A 17,966-nucleotide genomic window follows, 5' to 3' on the forward strand; every position below is an offset into this window, starting at 1 on the left:
GGTCCTCAATAGCTGTTTTTGAGACCAATCATGAGTTTGATTAGATAACCTTTCAAACATGGTTTGGTACTCTTGAATGGTAGAGGTTTGTCGGATCTTTTCTAGTTGTCCGTCAATATTCTCATAATCGGTTGGTTTGAAGCGGATCAGTAGTCCTTCTTTGAATTGCCGCTATAAAAGGACTCCATAAGTATGTTCAAACCAGTCAAACCACTGTATAGCATCCCCTTCAAGATGTATAGCTGCAATTTTCACCATAGATGCATCCGCGGTTTTATGGTATCGAAAATATCGCTCCGCGCGCGAGATCCAACCAATTGGGTCTCCTTCTTCCCATCTAGGGAAGTCCACTCTCATGCATGGATAGTTGGGGTTGGTCATAGAGCTTCCCCTCTCTTGGAAGTCATATCTTCGGGCTTGGTGTGATTGGGCAAAGCTCTCTCCTTGATGTGATTTCTTCGGCCTTAGTGGTCGGCCCAATCTGAGTTCGGTAAAGAGCATCCGAATCTTATCCTCCATTCGCACCTCGAAGGCTTCAAATTTAGCATTGATTACCTCCTCAGATGCCATAGTATATGCCACCAAATCTGTGATGTTAAGATCTCTCTTTTGTTGTCGGGTTAAAGACATGTATTGGTTGAGAGAGGTGATGGTCGAAAGGGTTGGTGGATTGGTGGATGTAGGCTACGGTTTAGGATTGTTTTGTGGCTATTTTGGGTGCAGTTTGAGGGTGTGGTTTGGTGGAGTTTTAGGGCTGTGGATGAATGTTTTGGATCTGTGGTAGATGGTAGCAAAGGTTTGATAGAAATCAGTGGAAGTTGCAGCAAGTATATGCTGTCTTGTAAGTGTAGAATTGTCATCGAAGAAACAACGGTTTCTCGACGTAATTTCCATCAAAAACTTGAGAGAATTGAGGAGGGAATTGATAGCAAAATCACAGTTTATATGACAGCAAGGATAACTAATTTAATCAAGAAAAATTCGGCAGTATAACAGCAAGGAAATTGGTGCAAGTTGCGATTGCAGAATTCTCGTCGAAAAATTTCAGCGGGTTACGACGAAAATTTGCAGTAACATAAAATCGTTTTTAGAGATGAATTTCTTAATAGATTAATCTTAGATGGAAGCCAAGATGATCTATGAAGTGTATAATAAATTTCATTCAAAAAGATTACAAATAGATGGGTTAAGGCAACAATATACGGCTGAAATTTTCTGCAGCACAGATTTTTAGGTATAGCAGATTGGACGTAAAAGATCAATGGTTTATATTGAGAATTTTTTGATGAAACCAAAGGGAAATCCACTGTTAGGAAGTGTCAAAGCTATCATAAAAATTTCGTAGAGATTTGGATAGAAACAACATAGTATCAAGATAAAAAAAACAATGCTATGCGGCGGAAATTTTACAGTGTAGATTTTCAAGTATAGCAGATTAGATGTAAAATATCAATGGTTTATATTGAAAATTTTTTGACAAAACCAAAGGAAAATCTGCTGTTAGGAAGTGTCAAAGATGTCATAAAAATTTCATAGAGATTTGGATAGAAAAAACACAATAGCAAGATCAAACAGACGGTGCTATACAGTTGGAATTCTGCAATGTATCTTTCGTCGTAGAGATGAAAACTTTATGACGAAAAGTTTATGCAGAAATATAGGAATAGTTATTTTTGGGATTTTCAAATAAGGATAACTAAATTGCAGCAGCAGTAAGGTAGGAAACCAGAACCTGTTGCAATTCATGGGGAGATCAAAGGATGATCCGCGGTGGTGGAGATGATGGCGGAATTCAGCGACGATCTTTTAAGCAATTGTGGGAATTGCTTTGGATGGTTGTGGAGGGTTGATAGATGGCTGTGGAAGGGCAGCGAGACGCCAAGAACGCTGCTTTGATACCAGGTGTTAGAACCCTTGTAGATTCTAAACTTGGGGTTGATCTCTTTAGGGGATCGGCCTCATTGGAACTCTATAGGGGTTCCTCCCTCCAAATTGCTGCAGAAAAGATTCATCTATTGCTTCTGAAAAGAGGTGGAATACATGACTATTTATAGGACTTCTAAACCCTAACTCCTAATAGGACTCTTACTTAAGACTCCTACTTATAACCAACTCCTAATAGGACTCATACTCAAGACTCCTACTTGTAACCAACTCCTAATAGGACTCCTACTCAAGACTCCTATTTCTTTACAACTCCTTATTCTTCTCTAAGAAATAACCTCCTAACCCTAGCCGGCCACTTCACCTCTTTAATAGGGGTCGGCTTAGGTAGGTTTTACATGAATATCTCTCTCAATTAGGACTCTCCTAGCTAGAGTCCTAACAGACATTTGATATGGTCTATATCTCTAATTATGATTTCAATAACATTTATCATAATGGTTACTGATCAAATAAAATTAGTTTTACTAGTCACAAATGAGGATGTTACCAAAATTACTTTCAATTGCTTTTCATGATAGACAAGAAACATTAAGGATAATGTTGTATTAAGTATTTCATGAAATATAGTGAATTGGGTAGAGATTATATTCTACTACATATTCGATATATGAATTATTTTGCTAATATTATTGGTATCAGAACCGTACTTAATCCATGTTGTTTAGAACATAAAGTATAAATGTGATATGTTTCTTGGATGGAAATGATTTATGTTATTCAATAACTAATTTTATTCTAATTGATATTATCGTATAGTCCTCCTATTCTTCTTTCACAATGTGTTTGTTGTGTTCATGCTTTTCTCATTTCAACCATTGTAGATGCTATGTAATGGATGTATTGGTTTTGTCAATTTGATACTACTTAAGAGAATAAAATTAATTTTTTAGGGGATGTATATACTGTGAAATGTTAGTTGATAATGCTTAAAACTATTGAATGATTTTTTAGTTATACAAAATAAAAGGATTCTTTTATGTTATGTTATTTTAGAGACATTGAAAGTCGATATTTTGAGATAATATTTTTGAATACATGTACAGTGCACTTCTTTTCTTGTTATATAAGGTGTAATAGATAAGTCTTTTGAACAAATTAAAATTACACTTTGCTATATTTGTTGAGATTTCTCTTAAAAAGGATTATGTGACTTGTTATAGATGTATTAGCTCTATGTGATTTCAATTATTTCTTACGTTATGTATCAGCATGAGAATTTATTCATGAGTTTACTATGAGATGTCATATAATATTTTAATATTTATAATCTAAGAGTAGCCATAATATCCTAAGTTGTAATATAATTTTGATTAATCGATGGTCACATTGTAAAGTAATTACTTTAAGATGACTACAAAAGAATAAATGACATCGTGTAAAATTATAATTGACTTATCATTTAGGGTAACCACTCAGCCCTACGGGAGTTAGAGCTAATTTAAAATATATATTTTTCAGATCAATAAGTATGTAATATTATTAATGTTATTAATTAAATTTTGATGTAAATTTTATGCACAATGTACCTTTACCCACATAAAGATTATAATTTTTTATTAATATAAATTATTTCTTTCATTGCATAAACTTGATTATTTTTCTTAGTTATATATATATATATATATATATATATATATATATATATATATATATATATTTCTTCTGCTCTTATTAATGTTGTTCTTACTTTGAGTGATGATTAATTGTTTTACTAGGAAAGTTATTTTGTCTCTTGGGTGCATAGATCTTGACTTAACACTTCTATTATGTGGATGAAACACTTGAAAGAAAATAGCATATGAGCAATGGGGGTGATCTGATCATTTAAGTATAATGCTCATCAGATCTCATGTCAATAAGAGTAATTGAAGTTTTATTGTTGAATATAACAAAGTACACTATAAATAAAAGTCGTCGTCGAAGAATAATTTGTGACTTCATATAAGAAACAAACTAGTATTGTAATGAAAAAACTTTTAGATATAAAGTTTGATAATTTTAAATATGTGTGTGTGTGTGAGCATATAATGCAAAAAAGAGACGTTGATGCTCAACTTAAGTCCTTGGAGATTGAGATAATTAAGTCTTTTCTAGTTTATTTCACATTGAATTAGTTTCCTATAGAATTTGGTCTCAATCTCAATAGAAAAATAATTAAGTCTTTTCTAGTTTATTTCACATTGAATTAGTTTCCTATAGAATTTGGTCTATCTAAAATTTCCTATAACATATATAAAATAAATGACCGGTTAATAAACTTCTTTTGACTATGTGTACAAGAGAAAAGATGTTGAATCATGAGAAGCTTCGATAAAAAAAAGAAACAGTGCTCATCTAGCAACTAATAAGAAGAGTAATAAGTGGAAAGAAAGATGTGTCCATAAAGAAAAGAAACATAAAAAATTATCAATATAGTATCAAGATAGATAATAAAGTTCATTATTTCATTTATAAGAAGAGACACATAGCTAGTAACAAGTGGACTTATTTTGGTTCATTAATCCATATTATGAATACCATATAAGCTTTCTAGATCTAAGAAAATCGAGATAAAATAAATAAAGTATGGAAGGCATTAATTAGGACTCATAGACTTATTTAGAAAACTAGATTAATTTTGGATCTTGAAAACTCTCAAGACTTATGCTTGAAACTTAGTTTATATTTAAGGCACTATGTATGTTGAACCATCAATTCTCTAGAAACTTACTTTACGTTTTAAGGCTTATGCAAGTTGTTTTGCTTTTTATTTTGAAAACTCTATATTTAGCATTTTACAAAATAAAAAAAATTATTAAAATTGGATTCAAAAGTTAAGCTTAACTATTTTACAATTTATGATAAAAAAATAAAATTAAGCATCGTATTATCAATAAGCATTCTTCTTGTTTATGACACAAGAGATTAGATCATATCTTTATAGAAAGAATAAATATATTAAAACTCTTGATTTTATTGATTTCAAAAATTTTATGAATTATATAAAAGATAAGCTATCCAACACGTCTTTTACTAAGGATAGATCCCTGCCAAAGAGGAATACTGAAACTGTAGAAATTATATATGCACTGAGATATGTTGTGAGTCTTTTACTCTATGCCTCAATAAATTATTGAGAGAATTTATCCCATTTATAGATGACTATATAAGATATATTTAATTATATATATTTATTTGAGAAAGCCAAAGCTCTTGATGCCTTTAAGGTTTACAATGCAAAAATAAAGAAATAAATATAAAAAAATTAAAATTATCAGAGTAGACAGAGAGAAGAGTATTATGAAGGTGCAGAAAAATAGACCAATAATGAGTCTGTTCGTTAAGTTCATTGAAGAAGATATTATTGGAGAGTATATAATGCTTTACACAACTCAATAAAATAAGATTGCAGAAAGAAAGGAGTCACACGCTTAATATATGATAAGTGATGCTAATTTATCTTATCCCTTTGGAATGAAGTATTAACTATCATTTATTATCTTAAACTAAGCTTAAATCATTTGTTGATCTTTTACATCCCTTTAGCCAATTTAGTTGATCTTTTACATTAATTTATATTTGATTTAATTTAGACGTCGATTAAAGGGTACCTTAATATGACTTAAAATGATTGAATACTTTCTTTTGAAGGACACTCGGCTTATTGTCATCCCTCGTTATACTTCCATCAATCTTTGGAGATCGAATTAGACCCATATACCAACAACAAGTTCGGCAATGTGGGGTCAGAGATGGCACCATCTTCTTCCACTCATTCTGACCGACTCGGAGCTTCGCTTTCATGACGGCGACGGCCAAATTGAGCAAGCACGCTCCACTATTCACTTTTCCCGTTGAAAGAGACGGTATTCATCACCCACTCAGATGTACTGCATCTCTCTCTCTTTCTCTCTCTCTCTCTTTCTCTCTCTGTGTGTGTGTTATTTTATCGTCCTCATTTTTAATTTTCGATGAACTGTCCAACCAACTTCGATCAGCCTTCCATCATTGCGATCACCACAGAAAAAAAAATATACATCTTTAATTTTCCTGTAAGAAGACATCCTAAACCTCTTGAAGAGGTATTAAGGGTTTCAGTTATCAAAACATTTCCTTCACTTCTTAAAATAAGTTTATGTATATTGATTCTATCTGGACATTATTTTTCTTGGAGTCATTTCATACTAACTAATTTGCCAATGGAATTTTTTGCACATACTTACACCTAAGGAATTATTTTAAAGTATTATTTGTATGTGATAAATAATGTAAGAGTGTCTCACTCTAATAGTTTTTGAGGTGAAACGATAAATATCACTTTTCTGGCTCCCATATTCTAAAATATTTTCAGTAATTTTTCGTATTTTAGAAGAAGCATATTTCAAAATTTGAATTGAATTTATTAAATTCTGTCACTTGTTAGGCTTCAAAAATCAAAATCATGCTTAAATTTGCGCTAATAATTAAATTTGTTAATTTCAAAATTTTATTATGAAACCTATTTTTATTTTTAAAATTACTTTTATTTTATATTTTTTAATATTTTTACATATATATGCAGTCATTATTAGAATGACACTAAGAGAGGAGTAGATTAGTGCAATAGTATTTTTAACTGATTTTAAAACTCATCGACAAATCAACAAGTTTTAAAAACTCAATTGATTAAATTAAAGTTACAAATAAGTAGTGTAAAATTAAGTCACAAAGTAAAGGAAGTAAAGATAGGTAAACCAATTTATAGTGGTTCGGATTTCTCAAACTATAACCACTCCGATTTTTCTTCTTTCGAGGTTATTGACTTTTACTATTGATCTTCTTTCTAATTACTGAAGATCAACTAACTTTTTTCTTTTTTAAACTGAGAAGATAACCTTCATACTCTCTTTTTAAGTAAGATCTCTTACATTCTATAACTTAAAATTATAACCAAACTCAAGAGGAGAAAGATACTCAAACTATGCTCAAAATAAGAGTTTACAATAATTTTTTTGCTTAGGAATAGATGCTCCATCAATTCTTGAGTGAGATATTTATAGACCTCAAAAAGCTTCAAGAATAAAGTCAAAAATTCAATCCCTAAAATTTTGGGATATGACGGCACTATCGTAGGCATTGAGCGGTACTATCACTATAACCAAGCTACAAATATAAGCTTTAGTCTATTGTCGATCGAAATGGTACTACCATCGACCTAGGTGGTACTATTGCTACATAAGCGGTACCACCACTAAAATCAATAATAAAGCACAAACAAGGCTTTTCGATTGACTCAAGTGGTACTATCACCTTGGGCCTAGTGGTACCACCGCCTAAGCCTAGTTTAGGCCACAATTTTGTCCTTCTAACGAGCCCAATTTAATCCTAGTTTAAGCCGAATGACTTCCTTTACAAGTTGACATAGTTTCAACTTAATACTAACTCAAATTGATCCATAATAATCTTGATCAAGACTTTGATAAATCAATCACACAATAAGTACATTTATGAAGCTTTCGGCATGTTGTACTCTATTTTGGCACGTCATCCTTTCTTTTGACACTTTATCCGAAGACATCGCCCTTTTCTTTGGCATATCGCCTATTCCATTGGTATGTCAATTTTTTCATAACATCCAATCTTCTAGTGCAATACCTGATCCTTTCGTTATGATGCTTGAACCTTTAGTACGAAGTCTAATTTTTGACACATCGAGCAATCTTCCAACTCAACATCTAATTTTCGACACGATAATTTTTTGGTACAATGTTTGACTCTCTTACTCTATTGTTGGCCCTTTAGTGGTCCGACTCTAAGATTGAAGTATTTTCTATATCACTTATCTCAAAAGCATATTAGTCCAATAAACTCATCAATTAATTTCATCATCAAAATATAAAATTCAATAGTCATTTCTTTACAAATTTAGCTTCATGATATAATAAGTGATTGCTTTGAATTTTTCTAAAAATTATTCTCCAACTAATATGAATATAAATCCTGAAGTGGATTTCCTACTATCGAGGTAATTTGTAAATAAACATATGAATATCTTATCACTTCAAGTTGATTTGATTTTTATATACGAGCATGTAGTCTTTTTTTCTTTGTAAATATCTCATTACTTTCTTTGTAACTTTCAAATATTTCATTCCTAGATTGCTTTGGTATCTAGCCAACATTCCAACTGTAAAATTGATACATAGTCTTATATAGGTTTGAACATATAATAGACTTTCAAATATTCATATATAAGAAATTTATTTGATTCTTTTCTAAGTCATTGAGACATTGGTTTTGATTGAATTTTTTTATCTCTGGTAATAGGTATATCATTAGCTAAACAAAATTGATACTGAATGTCTCTAAGACTTAGTCAATATATCATTTTTGAGATAGTCTTAGCAATCCTTGAGATTTATCCTTAAATATCTTAATACAAGTAATATAAACCATCTCATTTATATCAACTATCTTAAAATTCATAGTAACAAACATATTAGTTTTGTACAATAAACCAAGATCACTATTAGTAAGTAAAATATCATCCACATATAATATCAATATAATAAACTTATTTATATTGATATTCAAATATATACATTGATCAACACTATTTTTCTTAAATTCGAAGAAAGTAATAATATCATGAAGCTTTATATACCATTGTCTGAAAGTTCGTTTTAGACTATAAATAGATTTCTTAAGTTTGCAAGCTCAACTTTTCTTTCCTTTTTCTATGAAGCTTTCAGGTTATTCCATGTAGACTTTTTCATCTAGATGTCCATTTAGAAATATTATTTTTGCATCCATATGATATAACTTAAGATTATAATGAGCTACTAATGCCACGATGATCTTCAACAAATCCGTTTTAGAAATTGAAGAAAAGATCTCATTATAGTCGATGTCTTCTTTTTGAGAAAAAAATTTGATTATAAGTCTGGATTTATATCATTCAATATTACCTCTTAAGTCATGTTTTATTTTAAAGATCCATTTACAATCAACTCTTTTATAATTATTGGACAATTCTACAAGTTCCCAAATACTATTTTGGTCCATCAATTTCAATTCTTCTTTTATCATATCAAGCCACTTTTCAGAATTGCTACTTTCCATGACTTATGAAAATGAAAAGAGGTCTCTTTTGATTCTTATGTCATAACTTAATTCTTATAGATATACAACATAGTTATCTGAAATGATAGGTTTCCCTTTCCTTTGAGATTTTTTTAGAACTATCAATTGTGGTTGTCCAACAAGTTTATTAGCAGTGACATCAATAATATGTAGAAGCCCATCAATGTTATATTGTTGTTCATCCTCATCAATTCTTTTAGTGATTTGAGGAATAACATCTTAAATAGGAAATAATAATGAAGTATCAACATATATCTCATCTATATTAAAATTAATCCTTTAAGATTTTTTACTCTCACTTATTTTATCATTTTCTAGGAATCTTGTATTATCATATTCTACTATTATCATACTATGATTATGGTAATAAAATCTATATCCCTTGATTTTTTTAGAACCAATAAAATATCTAAAAATAATTCTTAAATCTAATTTCTTTTTATATAGATTAAAGACTCTTATTTCTGTAAGACAATCCCAAATATATAGAGCCCTCAAACTAGGTTTCTTATTAGTTCATAATTTAAATGGAGTCAATAGAATCGACTTACAAGAAATTCTGTTCAAGATATACATAGTTGTCATATTTTAGATATTCTTACAGTTTATGATTGTATACCCAAAGATTACAACACTAATCCACAAGGATAATATCAGCCCTCTATAAATAATTTGAAGTGAACATTAGATATATCTATATTTCACCCAAAGGTAAAGTATGAATAATATTAATAGTTCATAATATTTAAGAAATATAAAGCCTTAATATTATTTTATATTTTACAGTGGTACTTCCATATATTCTAATGCTTTTAGTATCGATATACTCTCTAGTTTAAATTATTCAGAATGATTAAAAAATGTGTAGTTCACACTATGTGTATTAGATCTTGACCTAGTATTGCTTGTTGAACAACCCACAAACTTCATTAATGAAAGCAATATAGCATAGATTAATGAAATAAATACTTGAGAAAGATCTAATAGACTCAGCTTAATGTTTATAAGAATGATAATTATAAATAGTATAAAGACTATTATTATCTAAAACGAGCACACAAGAATATTTGAGGGTTATAGAAGATATATTTAAATATATTGAGAAGTTATTGGTCAACACATTAATGAATGAACTAACTATGACTTAGTATGATGAAACTCGAGGGATTTAGGATTATATTCTCAATATGTGTGACAATGTTATAAATATCCTCATTAGCATGAATGTGGATGAATCTTTCATCATGTGGTTCATTCTTAATTCTCTTCCTCTTCAATTTGACCCATTCAAGATTCACTATAATACTAATAAGGATAAATAAGACTTAAATGAGCTGACTAACTAAATTTGTCGGGTTTAGAAATGCAAAGCAAACTAATAAAAAGAAAGCTTTCACAATAAGTACTTCTTTTATGGTAGAAAAAGATATGTGAAAAAAAAGACTGCATTAAACGTAATACTTTATTCAAAAAGAAAAATATAAACTCAACCTCTATATACTTCGAATCAAGTATTATAAATATTCTTTCTAATACTTGGTAGATTGATTTTAGTGCTTCAATGTATATTACCAATAATATATAAGGATTTCTTTTAACCCAAAAATCAAATGAATATGAAAGATTCGTCGTTAAGAGGAATTATCTTAAAGCGAAAGTGATAACATTGGGAACATATTGCCTAGATATATCATTTGATGGATTTTATAGACAAATGTTATGTTTCTATTATTTTTAAAAATTTAGTTTTCTTATCTAGAATTGATGAGTTAGGATATTGTCTTTCTTTTGATAATGATAAACTCAGTATATTTTATGATTCAATAAAAGTTAGTTCTAAAATTCTATATGATAATTTATATAAAATTAATTTGAATCTTGAGTTTGCAAAAACATAAGTGACCTTGTAATCAAATGTTAGATTGAAATTTAGTTTCAATGATGAAAAATCTTATAAATTGTAGCATAGATATTCAGGGCATATCTCAAAGGAAATTTTTTTGAAAGATTTATACTTCACTGATTTTAATATTTGTATATATTATATTACAAGAAAGCAAACTAAGTATACTAAGAAAAATAACACAAGAAGTAAAGAACTTTTTGAGATTATTCATACTAATTGCTAGTCATGAGTGTCATACAAGCCTATCACATGAGTGATGACATGTGTGACATGATACACACTCTTTTCGCTTGTTATATATTTAATTTTTTTTTTCACTTTATATTATTTGTTAGATATATTGTAATGTCCATGGATCTGTACAATAAGAATGTATCGTGATGAGATCATGAAAATGAGGCTGATTCACCTTTAAACATAGACCTTAAATAATCCCGATCATATGTTACTCGAGAGGGACATTGAGATAACCGGATAGACTAGTGTGCTGTATATCCATCCATATGATGGAGGCGACTAGTCTCATAGTTGCTCATGTGGGGACACTAGGGATACAGTGCAGGTGCTCATTGGAGATTAAGTTCACTGATCGATTCGCTTACAGAATGCTGGATAATTGATGATACCTTATTGTCAGATAATAATTTTATCATTTCAATGGTGTATATGATCCTTAGACTTGAGACACTAAGGATGTCCTATATAAGTACTCCACTCTTTGATACCAGATTTATAGGTCTGAAAATTTCAAATCTAGTACAACCGGTCATTGGGAGTGGTAGCCAATCTTACGAGGGCAAATGAATATCGATAGAGGATCATCTTCTCTCGGTGTCATGAGAGAAATATCTCATATGTTCTTACTCAAGCAAATTCCTAACCAGGGTCATTCGGAATTAGAGAGAAAGAGTGCTTTGGGAGAATCTGATTAGAGCGAGACTCGAGTATAAACCATATGAGCTTGAAAACACCATGCTCGGAATACGATCTTTGAGATATTAGATGGATGATAAACTATAGATACATTGTAACTGAGGACAGACATGTCCAATGGATTAGACATCTTTATCGTTTAGGGACTGTGGCGTAGTGACTTAGTATGTTCACAGTTGATAAGTTGAGTGAATTATTATGTAGATAATAATTTACTGAGCCAAAAGGAGTTCTGACAGGTATGACTCATGGCTAACTCGATATTAGGTCTAGAGGATCATACAAATATGATAGGTGTTGCGATGAGCAGAGGTTTAAATATGAGATATCCGCTGAAGCCCTTATCTTATTGGATATCCAATAAGGTCTTGAATTATTGGATCCTATGGATGAGATCCAATAAGAGTAAATGAGAGATTATTGGATAGAAATCCATTAATCTAAGTAGCTTGGGTAGTTGGATGAAGATCTTGTACCCAACAGGGCAGGATCCATTAAGGTAAATTTATAAGGACATCTATAAATATGAGAGAACCAAAGGCTATAGGTTGGACCTCTTTTGGTTGCCACCTCCTGTCCTCCTCTCTCTCTCCCCTCCTTAGCCAATAGCCCTTGCTTGGGGCGTATGGATAGCAAGAAGGGCCGGTCCCTTCTTAATTGTGTGGTGCATATAAAAAGGAGGATTGTGTAATGATTTGAAGAGCATCTTTACAACCCCTACAATGTGGATCATTGCTAGAGAGGAGGATAGTTAATTTCCTTCATCATTTCCTATAGATTTGTAAGTTTTCAGGGATATATGATCTCCCTAGATAACACATCTTTATTATACGTGTAATTTTCGATTTTGTAGGTTTTTGCGCATCAATCTTCGCATGATGATGAAATGAAATCTTCTTATTTTATGTGGAAATCTAAGATTTTTATTTTCTACCCTTCCGGTGCGCATGTGATGTTACTTCAGATTTCCCAACACTAATATGTACGAATCACTTCATATTTCTTATTTCAATGGAGAGAGATATTTTATCATATTAATATATGACTTGTTAAAATATAATTATATATTTTTAATACATAAAAAGTCGACTGTTAACACTCCTGAGGTATACAAATGAAGTTGAGAGATAATTAAATAAAAAAATCAAATTATCAAATTTGATAAAGGTAGTAAATTTTATGATAGATATGACGAGTCAGGTTAGAATCCTAGTCTTTTTGCTAGATTTTTAGAAAAATAAGATATTTGTGTTCATTATGCCTTACCGAGTTTGTCATAGCAGAATGACATTGTTAGAAGGCGAAATTGTATTATTATAAATATGATTAGGAGTATAATAAGTTATTCTTCTGTATCTAGGTCGATGTAGAGTGAAGCTCTTAAGATATAATTATCATATCCCATCACATAATTATTCAAAATATATTCCTTTTTATGATTATATAAATCTCCTAATTATATGTATTACTATAAATATTTTTTAATATCATTTAGGACTAATTCTTTAATATAATTTTATAATTTATTATTTTAGATCACTTTGATGGTTATAAGACTAATATAATAATATAAAATATAGTTTAAGATATCTTATAAATGATAAAATATTTATTTAATTTATATCCCATAAACAAACTATCCTAGGTTACTTTGACTACTACTAGTTAAATAAAACTTAAGGATATAAGTTACAAATAATATTAATCAAATATCCTTTAATTTAATTTATATAAAAATAATTTAATAATATTAAAATAATAATCATAATAATTATTAAACATTAATCAACATAAAAAAACTCATATGATAACTATAATCATAATAAAATATAAATCATGTCTTTATGTAAAAAATAAATGTTATTTTATAATTTTAAACATATGCATGTGAATAACTAAACAAATATCCAAGAATAATAATTAGAATTTAATCATCATAAGAAAAAAATTACGAGTATGTCATATGAGAAAACTATAGAAAAAAGCTATAATTTATATTTTTTTAACTCCATATGGAATCCTAAATTATACAAATCAACTCTATTTAATTAGATAAGCATAGAATTAGGCTAAAAATTAACCTAATTATATTAGTCAAAATTAAAGTTAACTAATGTAAAAAATTGATGAAAATTTTACTTTTCCTAAATTCAATAAAAAAAATGATTGATCGAATCTAAATCCAGTCAAATAGTCAAAATACAATCAAGATAAAGTTCGATCAAAATATTTTATTAAAATTAAATTAAATTAGTTAATTTTATAACCAAGGACATAAGTCGAAATAATATTTATTTTTTGAAGGATAAAATTATAATTTTATTGGGATATATAGTGAAAATATATGATTTTTGAAGGGTAGAACTATTAAGGAGACACAGATTGACATTAAAAGGATTCATAAGGGCAAAATTATGATTTTAATGGGTGAAAACCTTTTTTCTTCCTCGTTGCTATGCGAGGCATGCAATTGACGCATTGTGCGATTGTTTATTGTGTTGGGTGTTATTGTTCTCACACGGTTGATCGACAACCCCTACAATCACCATGGTGTGTTGTTGCACCCACACACGATTATTTTATTGGGATATATAGTGAAAATATATGATTTTTGAAGGGTAGAACTATTAAGGAGACACAGATTGACATTAAAAGGATTCATAAGGGCAAAATTGTGATTTTAATGGGTGAAAACCTTTTTTCTTCCTCGTTGCTATGCGAGGCATGCAATTGACGCATTGTGCGATTGTTCATTGTGTTGGGTGTTATTGTTCTCACACGGCTGATCGACAACCCCTACAATCACCATGGTGTGTTGTTGCACCCACACACGATTATTCTCACCACTCGCGTGTTCCTCATTGATGGAATACCTCTACAGCCATACATTGCTGACTACCATATGCTTAATTAGCAACACCAGGACATAACTCCAAATGCCGATGTCATCTACAACCGTTCACCACCATATGTGATGTTATGAAACAAGGACTTCCAACAACTATCGACACCGACCATGGCCAGTGCTCAAAACTTTACCATGGCGACTTCCACCATGCAGAACCACCTAGCAATCGTTCTTCTCTACTTCTATGTCGACTGCCATAACAACAATAACTTTCAGTAAGAGTGACAACAACAGTAGGCTAGTACCATCGCTTGTAGCACCATCACCCTTTGTTCCGTCGTGCTCGACCATCATTGTGGGCTTTGCGGTCTTCACTACCCACATCAATGTAGCAACGATAATTCCTCGATCAAACACAAGAAACCTCGCATTACCCACAAGTAAGCGAGGATGGATGAGATAGGAAAGCAGATCGATAACATAAATAAAACGTTCAAATATTGTATAATCAAAATCAAATAATACCTTTTCACAAGTAAATGTGCTAATAAATACATGTAATTGTAAAGTAGATATGATATATTTTTACGATCTAAGGTATTTAGTTTTAAAAATGACTCTAATACTAATTCTAAGCATAAAAAACTATAATTATGTTACTATTATATGAAAAACTTAAATATAAAAAATGAAATCAGATAACAATAATTCAAGATTAGAATTGTATATATTTCATGTCATTCAAAATACCCTTATCTGATATGCAAATGTATGATCGTTGAATCTGAAAATTACAACGATGCAGATCTACAAGAAAAACTAGACTCGCTTTCTCATCTTTTTCTTTCTTTCACATGACTACCATAATCTCAATTTTTGATATTTCATCCCTAGGAGGTCTTAGACAAGAATAATAGAAGGTCTAGGATAGTAATTAAAAGAGTCTCTTTCATCCATCAAAGTCATCTCCTAAGAAATCCTATCATATATGAATTTTCTGTTGATCGAGATATCCGTAATCAAAACCTAATCAGATCTATAATATAATATATCTAATTAAATAAAGCTATATAATCTAACATAAGATCGATCCGATGCTCCGCCCATGAAACATAGCTACTTCCTTTGATGAGTTCATATGCGACTTACTGCAGAATTACTTCAATGCTCTTCGTAGTTGTGTATTGATGGAGGGATTACAGCTTAATGTATCATGCAATAATTTTATGGCCTCTTCTGCCTAAGTTAGTAGGTTCCTGGTTCTGATTGCTAGGCAATTTGTGAGAGTTCCCTTGGGAATAATATACTCTTTTTTTCATTCTCAGAAAAAGTTTATTAATGTTTGGTAGCTGTAGTGCTAGATTAATGTACAAGAAGTAGCTGTTCATCACACATGTTAACCAGCAGTATACCACTTGAGCATGATAAATGCATGGATGACAAAGGGAAACAAAATTTACTTTGAGAAAGATGTCCACTGAAGGCAGTGGCAGTCCACAAAAAAAGTAGGGAAGCAAGTGGTGGTCTTTTTTTATGGACCACCATGCATCTTGCCACTTGCACTTCCTTTCCCTTTAAAAATGGTGGGGAAGAGAGAGAGAGAGAGAGAGAAAGGGCCAGAGAAAGAACTCATTGAGCCCACCATTCTCAGATGCAGCAGCAGTAGCCAATGGATTCAGTTCAGTTCATTTGGCACGCTCTCAAGCAAAAGGCCAGCACTCTGTTTGCATTAAATCCACTTCTTCTCCCCTGAAACCAAGCCCACCTTACAACTCTCTCTCTCTCTCTCTCTCTCTCTCTCTTTATCGCTCCCTGAGGTTGTGTTGTGGGTCGCCTCATCACCCCCTTGCTTTCTTCTCTGAACCAAACACCATTCTCTTCTACCTCTCTCCCCATGCAAATCCTATTCAAGGAATAAGCTGTGAGGAAAACCAAGCACATACTTGCAGACAGTGGCTGATCATAATATTACCTTCATGGATTCCGTTCCTTCTTCCCCTTCTTCGTCACCGTCGTCATCCTGTGGTTCTCTGAACGCTGCCGATATCTAAGCAGTTTCGCTAGTTGCATCCCCTACCCTCGCCCGCCCCCGCCCTCGGATGCCGGAGATTGGAGAAGAAGGGAGAGGTAGAGGGGGGGTGATGTTTTCTCTGAGACCGAGGTTCTTCGTCGAGGAAGGCTATGACGAGGCCCGCCACTTCTTGGACTCGTGCTTCCTCTGCAAGAGACCCCTCTCCCGGAACCGCGACATCTTCATGTACAGAGGAGACACACCATTCTGCAGCGTGGAGTGCCGGCAAGAGCAGATCGAGATGGACGAGGCCAGGGAACAGAAGTTGAAGCTTTCTTTAAAGAATTCTTCGACAAAGGAGCAGCCGAACGCATCAAAAACCAGCGCGATCAACAGCCCACCGAAGTCCCAGAAGATCCATGTCAAAGCCGGTACCGTTGTTGCCGGCTAATAGTCCTTTCAAGCGATCAAACAAGTAGTAGTTAAGGATCTGCACGCGAATGGAAGAAAACTCACTGAAGGAAAAAGAACACCAAAAAGAAAAAAAGAAATCTTTTCTCTTAATTATGCATGCGCAGGACCAAGAACAAGAGTTGTGTATCATGATGATGGTTTGCTAATATGAAGTTGTCACCGTGCAGTAAATCTTTTGTTGGACGATCGGCAGGAAGCCTTTAAATGTCCTTCTTCTGTGTGTCTATGTGATGTTCTCCTTCTTGTCTTCAAACATATGAAATCAACAAATACTGTTTAATTTGCTCTCTCTCTCTCTCTCTCTCTCTCTCTCTCTCTCTCTCTCTCTTGCCGTGGTTGATATATACTGAGTACTTGTTAGCATGGAGTCGTTTATAGTACGAATGAGTAGATTGAGAGACTCTGAGATAATCGAAGTTGACTCCGAAATAAACTGGAGAGAACAGCAGGATTCTCTCGTCGCTAAACTTTCTCCAATACTCTTGGTCATTCTCTTGCAGATCCCTTCGTGCTTATTTGGCTGTAATTTGCAAGCATAATTGAATCCTCTCCATCTCGGAGATGTTCTTGGTTGAATCCTTGCAAAGGTGGCGCCCAAGCGTTTTCCTAAATAATTCTCTAGGGGTGAGATCTCCTCCTCCCTTATTCTCACACTGGAATCTGATTCAGTCTGGGTGATTCAAAGTGCTCTGACAAGACTCAAACCGCTGGTCTCCAGCATCACTTTTGGGAGTTCTTGACGTCTG

At 32.0% G+C, this 17,966-nt stretch overlaps 1 protein-coding gene across 1 annotated transcript; it reads left to right on the forward strand.

The window, feature by feature from the left end:
- The first annotated feature begins 16,834 nt into the window (after window positions 1-16,834).
- Window positions 16,835-17,197, forward strand: LOC135608731 (FCS-Like Zinc finger 2-like). Its single transcript, XM_065101766.1, has one exon. It carries the CDS (start codon window positions 16,835-16,837, stop codon window positions 17,195-17,197), a length of 363 nt encoding a protein of 120 aa, XP_064957838.1.
- Window positions 17,198-17,966: the final 769 nt, after the last annotated feature.

The sequence above is a fragment of the Musa acuminata genome, chromosome BXJ2-4, assembly GCF_036884655.1.
Source record: "Musa acuminata AAA Group cultivar baxijiao chromosome BXJ2-4, Cavendish_Baxijiao_AAA, whole genome shotgun sequence".
In the NCBI taxonomy this organism is placed as follows: domain Eukaryota; kingdom Viridiplantae; phylum Streptophyta; class Magnoliopsida; order Zingiberales; family Musaceae; genus Musa; species Musa acuminata.

Bases quoted from the DNA above. Each gene is read 5' to 3' on its own strand.
- LOC135608731 (XM_065101766.1), top strand. From the start codon at position 16,835: ATGCCGGAGATTGGAGAAGAAGGGAGAGGTAGAGGGGGGGTGATGTTT.